Here is a 20861-nt window from a genome sequence, read left to right on the forward strand (position 1 = left end):
TGGACTGTTCCCATGAGGCACAAGGTTAAGACTGATTTGCATATAGCTGTGTCTGAACTGGGGTGGTAAAGTGAGCTAAAGAATGATGATGGATTCAACCCAGATCTGTGACTGGGGGTGAGTGTTTGAAAAGTTTCAGCACTCAATCCATCATCTACTTGTGTTTGCTTTATTACCAAACATTGTCATATATTTCACATGGAGTTGTGAAGAAAGACTTATCAAATATTCCAGAGTTTCAAGGCGATGTACAGTATTCGGCAGCATTACTTTACCATAGCAGCAAATCATTTGTATGTCTTTAAGAAAATCTGCGCGATCTTCCTTCAGGGCATTTGTAAAGGACTGGATGGGCTGAGGATTGCTCAGCTCATCCTTCACTTCAAGCATCTCCTTAGCCCACCGCGAAATTCCCTGCTGGGCCATGGCCACTCCTTCCATGCACATTGCGGGGACTTACAGGAGCGCCCAGAACCCAGTTGTAGGTGGAGTTGTTAACTGGCTGGATTAATAGGATTGGCATCCAAGCAGAACTGGGGATACTGGCAGTGATTCCTGAAGTCCATCTGCGCATGCCCGAAGCAATGAACCGGCAAGGGGGCAGTCCAGAGTGTGACAAGAGAGATATACAGAACCCTGCCTTCCACTGCTAGATAGAAGAAAAGCTAGAACAGCGACCGTAGACCCTGCATATCTGTAAGCCCCAGGAGTCAGGTTTCCGACAGGACTTAAAACCTCACGGTATGTGCAATACACATAGGCCCTGCTGAAGCCCTTTTGAACTTTGCAAAACTCAATGTGTGGTAAAAATATATTCATATTTTTGGTGCTAGAGGTAATAAACACACCATTATGGAGATACCTGAAGTATCTCTTCGGCACACTATGATAGCTAACCATATTAAGCATTTAAGCATAATGTATTGCATTACTGAACAGTATTTCTATTCAGTCTGTGTAATTCCCACAAATGAATTACAGTTGAATGGAGTTTAGTTAAAAGGTGCAACATGCCAATCCAAAGGCCTCTTTTTCCCAATTTCTAACACAAATGACAGCTATTACATCACTCCACCATTTCATTGATCCCTTTTCCACCTTATCTCAACATCATAGCATAGAGTGGGTACCATGCAAAGAAACTGAGAGTTCACAAACAAGCTGTAACTGGATAAAATCATTGTAAAGTTATGGCGCGTGGCATTCACTGTGCTCATTCAATTAATAACTCCCTTGCTTTCCCCTCATCCCAATACTACAAGGAGATACGAGCAGAGGAAGGGTTTGGGTAGGTGATGTGTGAAAAATCCCGCAGCATGTCTGCTTTCTTGTGCACATAGTAAGGACCAGAAGCACAGTGAAAAAGGATGGCTAAGCCTATCATGCGGAGCCTGCTATAAAGTAACTGAAACACTATTCAAGTGTTTTGTATCTTCACTGGTAAAAGTGCTGCCCATGCTACAACTGCCTGTTACTGGAATTGCTGCACAGGGTGACTTTACAACCCAAGCATGGTTGTTTTACAGGAATCTCTACCTGTGTCTGAGTCTACATTAACGTGACAGGCATCTAAGGTGCATGCCAAATAGTACAGTTTAAATGCATGTCTTATGGTGGATGACAGGGTGTTTGGCAATGTGTACATCTGTTACCTTTCTCCCATAGCGCTATTTTGCACCGGCAGCCCTTTGCTCATAGAGCTCTTGACTAGTCCCATATCAGGGTGAAATGTTCTATCAGTCCTGGCTTTTACTCTCTTACCTGTTCACATCAGAATGACATGTGAATCATGTAAAAAGGTGTGAGCTAAAAAATATATGGACAAACACACCCCGCACCTCACACAGGAACCCGAAACATACCCCAGGTTATATGGTGCCTTTGTGATGTGCTTTAATGTAGCAATGTCTATGCTGTTAGCACAATTTTAATCATTGTTTCTGACCTGAGTAATATGTGCTCATTGCCTTAGGATACAGTGTGCCTATGATGGAAATCACGATTCTGATGCAAATGACATGTCAATAATTGCAAAACAACAGGTAACAGTAAAGTTGTGTACATTTTTTCTACTTATACAGCAAATTCTGTGAAACTGGAAATCCAAAGTGACGAGGAGCTGGACAGGAAGCCGCTGAGCCATGATGGCGGGATCCAGAATCACGACGAGGGCAGCAGCCCCGAAGAGCACCTCTCGGAGAGCAACGGCTTGGCCGAAGGCAGAGACGGCCAGGAGCTGTCTCTGGAAGGAGGAATCCGGCTTCCGAATGGTAAACTGAAATGTGACGTCTGTGGCATGGTTTGCATTGGCCCCAATGTGCTTATGGTTCATAAACGGAGCCACACTGGTAAGCAGCCGCAAGCAGAACCTCTGACTGCCTTTAGAATCTGGTGTTAATATTACCTGATACTGTTCTCTTGTCATCTGCATTTCTTATAGTGTTGGCAATGTAGTTAAGGCAGTGAGTCAGACAGGCTATTCAAGATAAAAAGGAAGCAGCCATTAGTTTGATGCTGAGTGAAGAAAGTCATGGAAATAAACCAGAGGCAGATGATATACTTTTATATTTGCAAAGAAAAAATACACGAGTGAGCACACATGAGAAGCCTTAGTAGCCTATGTCTGGAGAATGCCCTAACACTAAAGCCAGAGGTCTTGCACACTGAGGCAAGGATAATCAATAAGAGAATGGTTGATCAGTAGGAAATCTCTCACTCTCGAGTAAACGGGAATGTTCTCAGACCCAAATATCTTCATCCAGAAAATCTCATAGGTTTAGCTGACTGTAGAAATGCAGGAAGGCGATAGCACCCGGGTATCTCACAAGAGTATGCCTAATTAGAGTTATCCTTCACTACACTAGTTAATAGAAGTTGTCTGAAACTTTATAGTCAGTGAAATTTCATGCAACTCCTAAATGGTCACTGAAAGGTATCTATTCCCGGGGCATCAATGGGAGCGGCCCCAATTGATGTAGGATATCTAAATCAGAATAATCCCTGGGTGAGCAGCAGGTGAAAGCACAATCCTGCAAGCTCACTGGAGGTGATCCGCCTGGATAAAGAAATGGCGGTGTTCTGATGACAGGTGGTGTTTAAGAGCTATCTAACTTTAGAATGATCATTGGAGGACATCTTACGCAGCATGTGATGGGTCATTCAACAAGGGTCACTGATAGATCCTTGGATCGTCATCAGAGGTTCCCCTAATATGGAAGATCATGTTTAAAATTGGGGTGCTTGTTATCAACAGACACTACCCTTACTCCAGTCAGTGGCCAGTGTACAGCTTGGACCATGCCACAGACAGATTGGACGGCACGGGGTCCAACCCTCTGGAAACAAGCTAGGTCAATAAAATCTCAAAATAATTTGGCAAAACTGCCCTAACATTAGCTGTGACTCTTTCCTTGAGTGAAACACCACAATGTCTTATGACCTGACTTAGAGTTTGGCGGAAGGGTACTCCATTACAAATGGGACTCGTCTGCCTTATTACAAGTGCATTATATCCTAATCCTTAAAATTATTTTCTTCTATATCGAGGGATAAAGTGGATATTTTTTTTTAGCATTACAGTAGATGCTAACCTTAACCTTACTTTTCAGTGCTACATTTGCAAACTCTTAGAAAGCCAGGAAAAATACATTGAATTTATCTTACACATTGATTCAATGCAGCCAATTTTGGGATAATGTTAGGAGGTTGCAAAATTAAGGCCTCTATACCCCAAAGCAATGAATTGATTCACATTAGCTAATAGAGATACTGTAAATTCCGAATCGCTATTAGCTAATGTTAAGGAATTGCAAATTATTTTTGATTCCTACATGCATAGCTTTTTGCGATTCCAAAATAGTGATTCGGTAAAAATCGCTATTTTAGAATTGCACAATGTATGCTTGATGCATGTGCCCTAAGCAACTTGGTGTATACTGTCATTTACCATTGGTGTCACAGGGATTAAGATAGTATTCCATTCTACTTGAAAAAACAAGTTGTTGCTGCTTACTTTTAAACTATCTTGTACCTATTGCCCAAGATAATACTTCTATAACTACGAAACACATATCTTGGTGCCTGCTAGTTTTGGTTACTCTGACTTCACTTTGGAGTATTCATAAATTTGTCAAGCACTACTTTCTCTGTCATATGAATTAGACACTGAAATTAGTTACATATGCGAGACTTCTTAGATACACTAGTCCACACCATATATAGAGCTTACTAGTCACATTTCTCATGCATCTTAAATCACTGCTTCTGCCACCATAGTTATTTCCAGTCTTGCATAGTTGAGGCAGGAAGATAAAATGGCCAAAGATCCAGTGTTTCACTAATTCTCATTTACTGGATACCAGAATCAGTAACCCTCATGCATGACTTGACCTGAACTGGTCTTATTTTATGTCAATTACCATGTGTTAATTTTTCTCAGTGTCAAGTTTCTTACGAGTAGGAATGCTACAATTCTATAGATCAAACCTGGGTCCATCTTGAGGAAGGCTGCTGGGAATACTATTCCCAACATCCCTTTAAATATTAAACACTCGAATTAATGGATTTGTCAGACTCTTTTCCAGCAGAAACGAAACACAGATCAATTAGGGAATGATGGCACCCATCCCAGTCCCGATCTCAGAAGGTCAGCTATTCCATTAGTCTAACATTTTATCAGATAGACATTGTCAGTGCTGGGAAAGCAGAATTTGATAGGAGGCCAACCTTGTTTGTTACCATTGAAAAACATTTTGTATTTCACTTGAAAGGTTGACTTTCCTTGCAGAGGAGACTGAAACAGGTGCGTCCATAGCTTATTTCTTGCACAGTAAGAAAGGCCTGGTGCAAAGTCAAAAGTCAGAAATCTTACTCCTCTCACATACTGCCCTGCTTTAGGTTTACCTGACATCACATGGCACCTCCCACCCGAAAAGACTTCATATGTATTACAGCACATCTCATTTAAAGCCTAAGGAAGTGTGTCCGTATCACCCAAGCCCGAATGGAACTAAATTGGCCCACATTTTCTTCAAGGCCAACCGCATCACATACAGGACCAATACGTATGGCAGATTTCCTCACCTGGCTAAGAATTTAACTACTTATGGTGGACAGAGCCAGGACATCAGTAGACTGAAAATAAAGAAATGATAAAAAGAGAAGATAGGCCTTCCCATGCTACGACCCAAAGATCTGGAACAATATCTGCAACAAAATCAAAACTGTTCCAACTCCTTTGCACTTCAGAAAGGGCTTAAATCAAACCTCTTGGCCTTACTGTCATGCTATCACTCTCCAATCATCAAATTGGTGGTTGACCTTATTATCACACCTATCCCTTCAAGCAGAAGCTGCTCTCACTAGGGTGATAGACAGACTGGTAGCTGTCCTTACAACAGTGAAAGTCCAGGATGATTCCAATTCGAATACACAGCAGAATACAACAAACACAAATAATGTAGTTGAAAAACTACCTGTCTAGTTTTCTGTTCACAAAAAAACAGACACAAAGATGCATAAAAGAGAACCCGACTTGAAGGTGAAAAAACCAATTGGCTAAATAATATTACTTCAAAAATGAAAGAAAGGACATTACATGCAATGTTTTGAGCCAAATAGTGCTATAGCCAAACGTAGCTAAACATTAGACTTCCAAGTAAATTCCTCACCTCCCAAAATCCACTGCAAGTAGGGAACATCTGTCTCATCCAAGCACAGCATATTATCAGGTAACCTAAAAGAACATAGAAAATGGAAAGACAAGGTTAGGTAAGGTAAGATGATGAGATGAGATGAAAGCACAACATAACTTGGGAAGAGACACATTATTTCCTTGCTTCTAATTCTGGGGATGCACTACTATTTGGCATCTGTGTCTAGTAGGTAATTTACCTAGATACCACCATCATTACGAAGCTGCAAGGTTTTTAGAAATTATCTGTGTCAATCTGCAAAATTGGTTGAAATTCTTACCATAAATATGCTTGGTTTTTAAGCACATCTTCAGCTAGAAACATGAGTCTTCTGCACAGCATTTTACCCCGAGGAGCTAGAAAAGCAGATATTAAATCCTTTAAAAACTTTAGCAGAGCTTCTGACAATTAGTTTGATTCATTTATTTAAATTCTTATCAAAAAAGTTACGAGATATCAGCACTTTCTACTGCATTGTTTAGGAATGCAAAATTCTGCCAACTAATGCGTTTCACAAGTCTGGTACAGAAAAACAGCCGGCCAGAAGACCCACAGACACAACTAATATTTAGAATGCAGACTTTCATGGAACATGTTCTGTAAAGAATAATGAAGAGACACTTAATTCACGCTACAGCATGAGTAGTCACATTTGTACTGCTTAATTGATAGCGCATCGGACGTCTTCATTTATTTACTTAGAAATCGTACAAATTGCTGCCTGGTGCCATTTGGCTTCCACAGAATGCTGTGCCTGACATAGCAGACAGGTGTGGAATGAAGAGGGGAAGTTAGATTGCAATGGGATGTCCTAGAACCCATGTTAAATGTTGTTCAATCTCTGGCCGACTCAGTGTAAATAGTGCCTTTTCCCCCAGAGAATATGGATGAAGAGAATCTCGTATTTAGTCTTTGCATCAGTGGGGTTCCAATGGAGTGCAATCCGAACTGGTCCAGTGAGGCAATGTTTGCAAGCGTTTTTAGGCAAATTCTGTCTCCCAGGTTTTGTTGACTTTGTAGCCCAACAATGAGATCTTATGGGGAAGCCAGTGAAGATGTGCGACAGTAATTCAATTGTGACAATGTGGCAGCTCGTTTATTTAATGTACTGTGTAGTCCTGCTATTGAGGAACCCTACAATAGCAGGTCCATTAAGACAAAATGGTATTAAGGGATATTAGCCAAGACGTTTGTGTCCTATGGAATTCTCTGTGCTTATCAAGCACCCAGGGCACCTCTTCTGTGTCCTCTACAATAATTCACGTAATAACAGCCACATCCCTTTGATTTCAGTGAGGCACATGAAGCACAGAAGATGATAATACCAAATATCACGCAAACTGTCTGCAGCGCATAGAAATGAGACCATGTTGATTAAAAGTGACCTTATCCCTCAGCACATTGAATACCACTGGTATCCGTTGGCTTTATTACCCAGACCCTTTTCCAGGTTTACACTATGATTATTTAACACCAGCTAGGATTTGACTCTATCACCGTGTCATGCAATCCTTGATCGCATTGTCTCGTTATGTGTCTGTTTAACTGCAGTGGCTCAGGTAATATTGCCATCAGATACTTTAGCAAGTCACCAATTTGTTGAGCAGAGGTTGGGTTTAGGGTTTAACTTAGCTGACCTCATATTGTCCAGTGTGCCAATAATTACCACAAAGAAAAGCAGCTTATTAATTGGGCATGACAAGCAAAGTTTGAAAACTATGGAAGAGCATTATTGAAATCATAATTGCATAATTGTTCTGCAGTGTTTGTATTTGTTATATTTGAATTGGTTAATGAGCCTTATGTCTTTATTTTAAGCTTTAGTTTGTGTTTTGTTATGATAATACTTGTTTTGTGGAGATAGCTCAAATTTTGAAGTTGTAGGACTGACCACCAAATTAAATGTATTTTCCTGTGAATTCCTTCTTAAAAGTCCGTTCTGATTAATGCATCCCAGCATGAAGATGACCAAGGCTCTTTTTTTCTACCCACCGAGTCCATCTCTCAAGCAACTGAGGCTACTTGGAGGCTTGCTAATGGTGATTCAATAGGCGTAGCACATGACGGAAACCATAGCTTGGAAACCACATTAAAAGGAATATCAATGAGAAATCTACCATCAATACTAGTAACAAACAGTACAATGAAGGTGACATTTAGTGAAAAAGCAGGGATTTATTTACTTTTTGTTTATAACCAGAGATGTGACCAATCTTTTTATTTTTTTATTTGATCTCCCGAAAGTATAATGTCTGTGAGTGCTTGGTAGGGTCCACTGCTCTACACAGCAACAAGAAAGTTGTTAAGTCCCATTAGTCTAGATGTGCACCAAACTTAATGAGATCTTGAAGTGACATTTCTACTCAAGGGCCCGATGTTTCATGCAATTATTCAATTATGTTATAGCAAAATTTAAAATTCAGTCATGGAAAATATTGCACTTAAAACTGGACATGAAGTAGATCTAGTGAGATAAAGGCCTATTTAGGATATTCTGTAAAACTTTGTTCGAAACTAGAAGTGTTTTATAAAATGGGCTGAGAAAGGGTCATCTGTGATTGAATGAAGTGAGCTTTCATCCAGAGTAATAATGACCACGGGTTTCTGCTCTCTGATATTGCCCAGAACTTTGCACATGGCTAACAGAAGAACTAATTCTTCAAGCTTTGGGCCAGGCACTTGCTCTGCCATTAACTGGACAAGCTGGGTATTAAGCTAGTAGTATTATCTTTTTTAAAGTTGCTTCATCATAAAATATGGGCTTCTTTGAGGTGAGTATGTGTGTTTGGAACACAGATGAAAATTACATTATTAATGAAATGAAGCAAGGCGGTGTACTTGCAGCTGTTTTGGTTCATCTTTACCTGTTTTTTGAAATGCAAACACCCGAAGAAGACTTTGAGTTTTTTTGCAACAGTTGTGTCAGATGAATAGAAAATCTAAATTTTCAAGTCTAGCTCCATAGTCTGTGGTGCAAAGTGATTTGCACGTACTAAAGTAAGTCTGAGAGTCATCACCAGAGACATATAGAAAATGAAGTAATCTGTTGAGAAAATGTGTTCCTCATGGTCTAGAACACTCATTTTATAAAACATTGAAAGAACCCAGCACCTACTTCCATAGTAAGAGGGTTTCATCGCTAAAGATAATGCATTCCTTAGGAGGGGTGCATGAATGAAGTCGTTGGTGGCTTGCACAAAGGAGGTTGATGTCTGGAAGAAATTGACAGCAACATAAGTCTTGAAAAGACAAGAAATAATGCAATATCAAGAAACCCTGGTTGGAAGGGTGGATGTGGCTAGCTTTCAGATCACTTGAACGATTTTGACTCTGCCTTTTAATATATGTCAGGGGAAAAAAACTTTGGCCAACACAATTTGTTTTATAGAGGACTATTCATAACACTTTAATCTTGGGCAGCTTTGGAAATATTTACCAAAGGCCATGACTCAAGAAGACGTGTCAGAGCAATAACGATTGAGGAGCTCCATCCCAATCTCTCGCTTCTGTCTTTTTCTCAGGGCAGAAAAAGCAAGCAAAGCTGAACAATTATTTCGAACCAAAGTTGCTTCAAGTAATTAATGTCTGATGGAGAGTATTCTGAAATGCAGAAACTACATTTCATAGACTCTTTCAAATAAAGCATTACATTTCTAAAAATAAAATGGGCCCATTTTCAGAATAAATAACTATTTCATCTATGAAAAAAAGGTTTCTCTATTGTGCCTGTGACCACTTGATCATCTCAGAAGAAATGCTTTCACCTCAGGCATATGTTCTCCAGCCACAGCGCAATCAATTAAAGTAAAATGGATCACGATCTTTGGGCAACGGCTGTCCCTTCCACCTACGACCACAACGCTGGATGGCATGTAGTGGTGTGAAAGTATTTTTTTTTAGTGGGGACCTTGGAAGCGAGGCTGAAAAATTGCAATGTCTTTGGATGCTTTGGCGTTTTCTGATTCTTGAAGCAACAGGACAAACTTTCAGGGAGGGATTTGTGAGCTTCTCAAGGAAATGGCCAGCCTGCACATGGTGAGGGGACTGGACATCATAAACTCGCTGCTTCGAAAAGTGTCCATCGCCTGAGGAGAGGCGCACGTTATCTGCTAAAGGAAATGAGGATGTCTGAAATAGACTTACAGACTCATGTGGAGGTTGTGGTGATGAGACATCTCCAAACAATGGTTGATGCCAAAGCAGCCTTTATTTCCCTGCTTAAGGCAGAAAAAAATGCTTCCTTCCCCCAAACACGGAAAGAAATTTTCAGAGACATTGATTTTTGTTGTCTTTGTAAAACAGTGAAAAAGCCAGTGGGCCGACCATGTCACCTTTTCATTGGTGGACCGGTCAGGTTTGATTCCAGAATATCAAAGTAGAAATACTGTCTGACAGAAATATCATATCCTAAATAACATTTGTAAAATGTTTGCCCCTTATGAGTTGATAATATAAAACCTAGACTCAGCAGACCGATTTTTTGGAGTCGACAACACTCAAAGTTTTGCACCAAGACAAAGATTTCAGCAATTCCATTTTGCATCATTTAAATCAATAGGAAGTGCCCCAAGAGTTTGTGTTCCAAATTAAATTACGTTTTGCACAAAGGCAAAGGAAGTAACACTACAATAATAGTGAAAACGGTAAACCATTTTTGTCCATTTTCACATATTGAATTAACACAGAAAATAAAATCAATTTGCTCAACCACTTTATGTGTGCCATCGTTACGTAGTATATCCTCTCAGTGAAGCCCCCATGTGCCATTCCTTTCTATTGCGCCATCAGTATAGAGTTAATGAATTTGCTTGGATTTTACACCGGCACAGGGATTCCGTAATGCATTCTACTGAAAGCTGCGTTCCTGGTCCTAACATATCGAAGTAATAAAAGAAGTTGTGGTCTGTTGAAGTATTGTTCTATTAGCCTTTAAGGGTCTGCCTCTTAGGTAAGTCAGAACTTCCTTGCATTTTAACTCCATGTCCCTTCCCCAAGTTAAAGATTTCCCAGATTGTTGGTTATCTTGAAGAGTCAGGATTTAGGAGACTTTTTTTACTCTTGGAGAGTGCAAATGGTTCTAAGAGTGTAAAAGCCTCACTCAAAGTGTTTGAAAATTAAGGACATGTTCCAGGGACCAAACCAGTGTCATATTTATACATCTAAATGTGCTGCAGACTTTCACTATGGGAGAGAAAGCAAAAGACACACAATTGATGGACGGAATGCAGAACAAATCAAAACATTCACCCCCAGTCAAGAGATCTGGGTTAAATCCATCATTATTTTGCTCACCATGCCACCCCAGTTTAGACCTGCCCATATGCAAATCAGTCTTGACCCTGTGCCTCATGGGAACAGTCCAGCCCGAACTGCCAAGCCAGGTCCTCCCTGGACCGGAAACAAGCATCCTAGGGCACAGGGTCAAGACTGATTTGCATATGGCTGGGTCCAAACTGGAATGGCATGGTGAGCAAAATAACGATGGATTTAGGCCCAGATCTCTGTCCTGGGGTGAATGTATGACATTGTTCTGCATTCTGTCCAGCAACAGTTCTTTTTGCATTTGTCACCCCGGGTGTGACGGGTATCTTCAGACATGAGTCCCGTGCTCTCCATGCCACTGGAATCAAGCTATCCTGGCTGAAGAGGGGTGAAACCCTGAAACCGGTCCTGGGATGCTTGTTACCAGTCCAGGGAGGACCTGGCCTAGCAGTTCGGGCTGGACTGTTCCCATAGGGCACAGGGTCAAGACTGATTTGCATATGGCTGGGTCCAAACTGGAATGGCATGGTGAGCAAAAAAACGATGGATTTAGGCCCAGATCTCTGTACTGGGGTGAATGTATGACATTGTTCTGCATTCTGTCCATCAACAGTTCTTTTTGCAGCAGACTTGCACTATGGCAGCCATGTTGGAGAGTCAGGGACTGTGGTCGTACAATAAAGAAAAAGAAACATATTCTGCCAAACATAGTTATTTAATGGGCAAAGAGTAGTCCCTAGAGTGAATTTCATGTGTTCTATATGTTTAATGCATTCATAACTGCAGTATAAATTGTGTGCCTAGGTGTTGTGGAATTAGTTTTAAGAATTCGAGGTTCAGTGGATAAATCAGCTGGACACAAAATGCTCCTACTTTGAGTTTTTTAGTATCCAACTATCCACTGCACAGAAATAAAGTCATCTGGTCCGGCAAGGTGGTTGTTCTTTCTCTTTCCCGGTTTCTAAACTCTGGAATGATCTTCCACTTACTCTCAAAACCACTGCTACCCACTCTACATTCAAAACATGCTCAAAAGTCACATGTTCCAATATTCTTTTGTGTTTCTTAACCCCTGCAGTCTCAGTTACACTGCTCCTCTTTTGGCTTCCCCAGATCCAAGACGCCTTTATGGTTATTTTCTGTGCATAACACATTCTTAACATGATATTCCACAATTAATTCCTTGTTCTCTGCCACTTTGCTGTGTTTTCATCTGCTTGAGAAATGACTGCATATTTAGCACTGGCTGGATGACTCGCTTTCTAGCAAATTAGATAAAGCAATGTGTCAAATGATCATTTTCCTGTAAGTAGACACTTTTGCCATTTCACTCCTTCTAGTGATGTGGGAATGATATACCCGGAAGCAGCAAATTATTTTTGACCAGTTTTTTCACCTAGAACAATGACATTCCACACTGTGAGCCGGGGTCTGGAGATCAACCTTGTATTCCAGTTTTTAGTTGTGCACGAGTGTGATTTACAAATTATGGGGCATATCAGCAACAACCGGCGATAATTATCGGTAAGCGCACCTAGCGCTAGTATAATTATCACCGGCTAGCGTGAATTTTTATCGCGGAGATAGCGTGCTATTAGCAACGCTTATCTCAAAAGCGATAAAAATCCTAGCGCTAACTGCCAAACATGAGATTATCGCTGGAAACATAATCCCACGAAGTTTGGCGATAGCTTGCTGATAGGGCCTCACTTACTTAGCCATGATATCCACCTTCCATAGGATATCATGGCTAAGTCAGTTGCAAAGCAGGCATAAGGAAAGTAGCGATAACAGAGGTTATCGCTACTTTTCTTGTCGCTATGCTGCTTTGCGTGAGGCTTGATAATAGGAGAAATGTCGCTTAGCGACATTTCTCCCATTATCCTGGGGAGGAACGCCCACTTTGCATCTCATTAGAGATGCAAAGATGGGCGTTAGGAATTCAGGCGCTAAGGCAAGATTCACGCGATAGCGTGACCTTGCTGATATAGTGATAAAATTATCGCCGCTTTTCGGCCGAAAAAACGGCCGCAAAAGCGGCGAAAATTTTATATCGCCACCTAGTAGATATGCCCCTTTGTTTGTCATTAGATAGTGCAGTAAGATCTTACATTAAACATTCACTCCTGGTCAGAATCATCCTCTTTAGAGAGCCCTGTTAAATTTGCGCAACTCTCTATAAAGGAACGTTCACACCCATCCTGTCATATCAGTATGGGCACAAGAGGTTGAGCTGTTACTGGAGAGATGTATATCAGCCGAATAGCTGGGCCACTTAAATCTAAACTCAACGCATCATAAACAACATGCATAGCTGCAGGCTCCAACATGCTTAGTTTCGAAACAGAAAATAGCTGGTTGGTAGATACACTGATCTTGGGCCTTGTGCTTGATTACCCATTTGCGGACTTAGTTAAGTACTTTGCTGGTTGTCTGTTTGCGATTTAGAGTTTGAGAAATGTGTGAGCTAAACAAGCTAGACTCTTCAATGCTGTGAAATTAGAAGTGCTCTTTCTATGACCTGGCAAAGCAGCCAGCTTTTAGAAGAGAGCATGATTGACACCCGCCTATCAGCAGTGTGCTCCCTTTAATGGGATTCCAAAAAGCACCTGATATACATTCCCTAATGTATATATCAGGTGCATTGAAGCATTTTCAACCTCTTTTCCCTCTAGTTATGTAATTGCAAAATATCGTGGTGGACATTAAATAATATTAAAAAATAAATATGTCCATATAAAGGTTTTCATCCTTTAACAAACTTTTTCATCTGCCCTAAACTTCTAACTGCCTTGAAGGAACTAACGATGACCTCACCCTCGGGCACTCAGGGATAGGTAAAGTGTTTGATTAATGTGACTAGCAGGTCTGTGTACTGATTTGTCATCCACCTAGTGTTACTTTGTAGTAGGAGGCGAGTGTTCTGCAAAGGACTGTGACTTTTGGGATTTTAGGACTATCATTGACAAGGCTCCTACCTAGGCTCACTCTCAGCCACATAAATGAACCCATACCTTGTATTGTAGCTGCCCAATGCCTGCGGGTCATCTCTTTGTGTACTATTTCTCATATCTTGTCTGTGCCTATCCAACCACTGTTGGCTGACTCACTTCCCTCTTGTTATCTCTGTCTCTCTTTGTTGCAGGTGAGCGCCCTTTTCATTGCAACCAATGTGGAGCCTCGTTCACGCAGAAGGGCAACCTGCTCAGGCACATCAAGCTGCATTCGGGGGAAAAGCCCTTCAAGTGTCCCTTCTGCAGTTACGCCTGCAGGAGGCGGGACGCTCTGACCGGCCATCTCAGGACGCACTCAGGTCAGTCTACCCATTGCCAGGAGTGGTTCAGTGACACCCACATAATGAAGTCCCTTAAAGCTCCTTTGCCTGTGCCTACTGCTTCTCCTTCCAACCTTCTGATCTCAACAGGACTGATCCAGCTATTCACCAGTCACTCAGTGTTTTTGAAAGGCATCCAAAACATGGAGCTGCTCTGAAAATCCCATGAATGCATTTTGAAAAGCTAGAACATGTCTAAATGCTGAGAGGGACCTTGGATTTCCAGACCTGTGTCTAGTTTCAGACATCTATCCATGGCATGCTTCTGAGTACTAAACAAAGCCTTGCAGATGTTCAGTCAGATGACTTTTCTCCTGTGTCTGCTCGATCTCCTTTTGAATTCATTCACCACTTCTAGTGGGAAGATGAAAAAAATATGTTTTCTTGCCAAAATCATAGGGATAGCGGAAGTAGCATCCCATGTCCTTTGACCCTAATTAATCAGAGGATGTGAGCACATGACCTTTGAACCGCCTGATACATTAACATACTTAACAACAATGATTAAAAACGTGAGGAAGCAGCATGACTAATTGAGATGAACAGCAGGGTCAGCTCTCCAGCTACTAAAACTTTGAATGGTCAAATGCTAACCACCTACAGCCATTTATAATAATTCACAGGGGTTGCACAACAGTCCACTGTGTTGTATAAAACAGCATAACAGTTGCCACTCGTAACTACTCCAAGATGACGTACTTGTTCCATTCACTTCAGAAGCATTTTAAAACTGGAAGAATGATTACCAGTTATACTGAGTGACTTTTTTTTAGAGAATATACATTTCCGGCTTATAGCTCTCTGTAGATGCTGCTCTTTAGGGTACACATGTTGCCATCCATGAGTCTGCTCGTTGGACAGCACCATTTAAATCATGGTCTGTTTCCTTCACCCTGTTGGAGAATTGCCCAGTCTGTATTTGCCCATCATTCCAGAGATGTGGCCTCCAAGAAGCGCCCAGGACGGCATATGTGGCTGCAGCAGTGATTGGTACAGTGGTGGGACAACCTCATTTCTATTGCTGGTTACACCTCATTCACCCTAAAGTTTACTTTTCGGTCGATCGGAATTGTAATTTGTTTTTCCTCTTTTAAGAATATTAATGTCCTCTGTGAACATTCAGTGCAAGATTTTGTACTTATCTGTATTGAATTTCAGTTGCAACCTGGACTGCGAGCAGTTTTATGTAACTTCTTATAACTTTCACACTTAGCATATCCAGTTATAAATCAATCTAAAAGCAAGAGGGGTCCCTCAAACCAAAGGAACAGGGCACCGCACAAACAGTAAAGTAAAAAGCTCCCCTGGGATAATCTATACGTCACACCAATGCTTAATCAGTAAATCACAACACTCAACCATATCACCTATCACATAGGAATCTAGGCCCTCTTATCAACCACAACTACTACCAGGGATTTGGATTTGTTTTTTGTTTGTTGCTGATTTGTAGAGCTCATGATTACCCCGACAATGGGGCGTCCCAGCGCTACAGTTGAACATCGGGAGAGGAATCACCATGGAGTTAATGGTTGGGGGAAGGCCAGGTCTTCACCGACCGTCTGAAGGCTAGGTGATCGGAGGTACAGCGGATAGGCAGGGGCAGAGAATTCCACAGAGCGGGGGCCCTCACCCTAAAGGCACGGCCACCCGCTCTGGCCTTCCGTATTCAGGAAACTCTGGTGAAGTGCTGATCTGCAGAGTGCGCTTGGGGACATAGTGGGAGCAAAGATCACTCAAGATTCCTGGGGCGCTGCCCAGAAGTATCTTATGAATAGTGCAAGGGGACTTAAAGTGTATTCTCTGTTCCACCGGCAGCCAGTGGAGCTGAAGGAGGAGGTTAGAGGCATGGCAATGCTTTGGAAGAGCAAACAGAATGCGGGTGGCCGCGTGGTGGATGCGTTGAAGCCTCTTAAACATGTACTTGTTGGCCCTCAGTAGTAGCACATTGCAATAGTCCAGTCTGGCCATAATGGAGGATTGGATGATCAGTTGTCTGGTTTCAGCATCGAAGAGACCTAAAATAGGCTTTAGGCCATGTAGCTGTCCGAAGCATTTACCTGCCACTGATTTGGTCTGGTCTTCAAAGGTGAGGTCCTTGTCCATCATAAGTCCCAGGTTCTTAACCACAGGTTTAGGCCTGGGGGGCACACCCAAAGCGGGTGGCCACCAGTGGTTGCGCCACAGATGCGAGTCCTTCCCTGCCAGAAGGACCTCGGATTTTGCCGAGTTTAGCTGCAGGTGATTGATTGCCATCCAAGTTTTAATACAATGTGTTCATTATTATCATTTGAATCATATCAACGTTGAGCATAAACCAGATTATGTATGACACTGTGAATAAAAAGATGAAAATGATAACACATCCAATAGTTTAAAAAGCAATACACTGTTAACCCACCCAAATATGGTGCAAAATAAAACCCACAAATATACAGGAAATATACATAAGACAAATGGGAGACCAACACAAAACAGTAGTAGTATATCTGTGATTTTTGTTGATCCGTTCATAATATCAAACACGAGTCCTGATGAAGCAAATATTTCTATCTATGGTCCCTCGCTGGACGGATTCTGCAAGAGACAGATTAGAAAATGTACAACCTCCTTCAGGACAATATGAATGGGTACAAGTCTCCCAGACCAGACAAATAGTGCAATTTCAATTTATACCATACAGAAGGTCTCCAAGTTGGACTTCATCATTCATTAGAAGCACCGTGGAACCAAAATATTCATTATAAAACCAGGAGGCATAACCTTCTCCTGGTCATGATAACATCCGCTTCTCGGGGTCTCATAATGTTTATACCAGGAAGGGAGCACTATCCTCTCCCAGTCAAGAATTCTTCATGTGAGTCCAGGGATGATAAATGTCCTGTTCCTCAAGGTTCTCACATGTGTATGCCTGCTGGTCCTCCAATAAAAATGTCCCACAAAATGTTTACGGTTCCCTAATTCATAGGAACAGCAGATTTGGGACTTCTGTGTCTCACCGTATCCTCGTAGCTGCTTACGTCTCATAAAACATATTCAGGTATAAAAGAAACCATTGGACCAGAGGAACTACTTCCCCGGGTTTATGAAGCATTATCTTGCAATAATATGATAGATCACCTTGAAGAAGCCTCATTTATCCAAATGTCCAGTTTTCTTCTTTTTGTTCCAGATTTCATATTCTATAACATGAACTCAGTTTGTAACTACCAGAATGTATCTACAATCATTTCGAAGGAGAGCTGTCCTATTGCCTCTCAGTGTTAGAAAAAAAAAAGTCACCTTCATGGTCGTGAGAGCCATTGCTCATAACATTTCCTGTGCGAACAGTGGCTGGCTGTGACATTATTATTTTGAGAAACAGCTTAAACGATCTATTAGTTTCAATGTCGGCTCTGAGGGTTTCGTTGGCAAAAACGTGCCTGTGAACGGAAGTTATCTTCACCCTTAGTGCTTACTAAGAAACAGTGCGGGCCATTACTGGCACTACACCAAAAAGTGCAATCTTATTCAGATATGACTAATTCACTAAATATACATTCTGTTCTCCTGGCTTCTGTGGCTGGGGAGCAACACCTTTCCTTTCTGTTTCTCTTTAATATCTAGAGGAACATTTACTTTTGCTTCCTTTTCAAATAACCCAATGATGAAGTAAAACTAACTAAACCAAATCTCACAATAATTGGAAAATGAAGTCCCAGATCCAAAAATGCCAAAACATACACCTTCTCAACAAAGAGTATGAAAGGAGCTTCTGTGGGAGAAGCGTTTTCTTTTTGCATCCATCTCCATTTGTGTTATTGCTCATGTTGTGGGTTTAAAGATGAATTTTTATATTATTTCATTTATAGTGGAGGTTAGCTTCTTTTACTACTAAGAAATACTATTATTTGCTGATTATAGGACACAAGTACTGGATTTTTAAATGTTGTAATGGGGACTGGTGTCATGAAGATTCCTCAAGAGGAGGAGCTAGTGTTGCAGGGCAACATTAATGTTGTCATGTTTTTTTAGTTTTCTGTATTTATTTTACAGTCTATATTTGACTCACAGGGGCCGAGTACGATCTCGCTAGGAAAGCCCTCTGTGCGACTCGGACCTGGGGGGCTTTCCTAGCGAATTTTGATCCGCGAGTCCGAGCGACCGATTCCAATTGCCCCATATGGTGACGGACTCGGTTCGCTTGGACTCCCTTTGAACTCTATGGGAGCCTGTATACTGAACGCGTGCACAGGCTCCCAAAGCAAAAATGGGTGGGTGGGGAAAAGCTTACACCCTGTGGTGGGCAGCCCATGGTGCCTGCCACACTGTACATGTATGGAAAGGGGGGACCCATGGGTACCCCCACAGGACCAATTTGAAGGGCCCCAGGTGAAGGGGGGCCCGCTACAGTCCCCGAAGGCCGATTCACACAGCCGTTTTGTCTCACTGAGAGCAAGTTGATATGGCTGTCCGAATCGTGCATCGTACTCGCTCGTTCGGAAGCCGGCACTGTCGGCTGGGAACAAGTCGGACTGACAGGATCGGGTTCGAAAACGATTCAGTCGGCGCAGATGAGATCTTTGCATCGTACTTGGTCGTTCGGAACTGGGGACTATTCAGTCAGAAACATAGGTTCCGAATCAGATTTGCTAGTTCCGGAGCCCGTCTGGAGGCCTGCCTAGCAAGATCGTACTCGGCCCCATAATTGAATTTTTTATACAATGGCCTCTGCCAGAAATATTACAATAAATGCTTACTATGGTCTTTACTGCCACTTTTGAAGTACATTTTTCGTTGCAGAATTCAGAATACAAAACTGAATTTACAAATTTGAGCACGATATTCATTTTAGCAAGTCTGTCATTTACAAATCAAGAATCAAGTCTGAATTATGTGATTTCAAAACACCAGAAACTTACTTTAAGGGTAATTAAAAGACTCCTAAGTCTCAAACATTACTGTAAGATACCTAGTTGGTGAAGTCAGCTAAGATACCTAAGTAAATTATCCCCTTGCCACCACCCTCTCCCACCGAAAGCAGCAATAAGTTGAACGGACAGGTGGACAGACAGATGGAGGGGCGGAAGGGCAGACAAACAGAAAGAAGAAAGGTTTGGAGAACCAGACATGATTGTCAAAACCATGCACAACTCTCTCCTATGCAGCAGGCCAGAGAGCAATTCTTGTAGTTGAGGGTCATTACTCTGGGTAACCTAATTGAGATTTCATTCAGGTAAGAATACTATCAACTGAGTGGGGGATCAATGTGAACAAACAGAATGCAAGCAGCTGTTATTCATGTCACACACAATGTTGAGTACTTTTTATAATAATGCATAATTTCACATAATGTTTTAGGCATTTTGTGCAATTTGTGCAAAGGAAATCTTATGATTTGTTTCCAGGCCTAGTTTGCATCTAAAGGCAGTGCATAATTTATACCATAATGAGTGCCAGTGCCCAGAGTGCTGCTCAGAACCCGACTGACGTTATTAAATGTCAGCATGCAGAAATTCAAGGCTGTGTTTTTCAAACATATTTTAAAATTGTATATTCAACCTCACCGAATTTTGCAGTGGCTGGTACGTTTAGTTAACATTAGAGTCAGGTTCAAGTTCCAACCACTGCTAGCAGATTCAGCCTCTTGGGTTGTGTGATCATACCTGATAGTGTTTGCCACAGTGGCCTTTCTCTGGGGAAGAGATTCCAGTGCTTGAACCTCTATATGTTAAATGATCACACCCCTCAGCCTGCCACCTATGCCTCATATTCATTCATACCCTACAAAATACAGGTCCTCTACCACGATCTCATCACTTCTCCCCACCATTTTTATAGTATTCCAGGGTTAATCATCCCATTTTTCACCTCCATCCATATCAGCAGGTATTTTGTTTCGAGCCAGGGCCAACTTGCGATTTTCTCAGCACCCTCTTAGTCTCCATCTGGAGCAGCATACTCTTGCATTCGTTCCCACCACTTTGCTTCCTACTTCCACCTCATTAGTCTTGGCTCATTCACTGCTCTCTAGCTCATTGTCATCTGCTACTTCACCAACACCATGGCAAGGTCAGCAAACCTAGTAGTAGCTCTCCTATGTTTGTGGATGGGGAGAGAGGCCCTACAAGCCTCCAGGGCATCTGCCTGCAGTGGTCTGATTTACTGCCTTGATAAGCTCTTTCCAGTATGTATCAAGTCTTGTTCAGTCCCACAACAAGTAATGAAAGCTTGCATCCCCTTCGCCCCATCGAGGGTACTGCACAGTTTCTCCCACTTAGTATTATTGATCTCTGGCAGTGTTACATATATTCTATGTGTAAAGTTTAATTGTACCAACTTGAAGCATGCCTTTTTAGACACTTTTCTGTTGGTGCCCAGCAACGTACAACAGTCTCACTCTTCAATAGGTTTACCAATGCCCATGATTGATTTATCCCTTCTGCTATCTAAAGAGCCTTTACTAAGGTCAAGAAGTCCCTGAATGGACACGGCAAGTGTCTCTTCCTCCATTGAGTGGAGTAGCTGCAGCCCTCTATGCATGGGAGGCTACACTTCTTCCATCTTTCAAATGCACTTCACTGTCACAGTTA

General features: G+C 41.8%; 1 protein-coding gene across 19 annotated transcripts in view; it reads left to right on the forward strand.

The window, feature by feature from the left end:
* The window catches only part of LOC146857876 (zinc finger protein Helios-like), a 186221-nt gene that overhangs the window by 104225 nt on the left and 61135 nt on the right, over window positions 1-20861 (forward strand). For 10 of the 19 annotated variants that reach the window (XM_085648580.1, XM_085648567.1, XM_085648568.1 and 7 more), the window contains 2 exons: window positions 2082-2270; window positions 14101-14268. In XM_085648580.1, the coding sequence (XP_085504706.1) occupies window positions 2082-2270; window positions 14101-14268 (357 nt within the window). Of the gene's footprint in view, window positions 1-2081; window positions 2349-14100; window positions 14269-20861 lie in introns of all 19 variants that reach the window. The other 9 variants (XM_085648570.1, XM_085648564.1, XM_085648581.1 and 6 more) reach the window with 1 other exon arrangement.

The sequence above is a fragment of the Triturus cristatus genome, chromosome 3_2 (assembly GCF_964204655.1).
Source record: "Triturus cristatus chromosome 3_2, aTriCri1.1, whole genome shotgun sequence".
Lineage (NCBI taxonomy): Eukaryota > Metazoa > Chordata > Amphibia > Caudata > Salamandridae > Triturus > Triturus cristatus.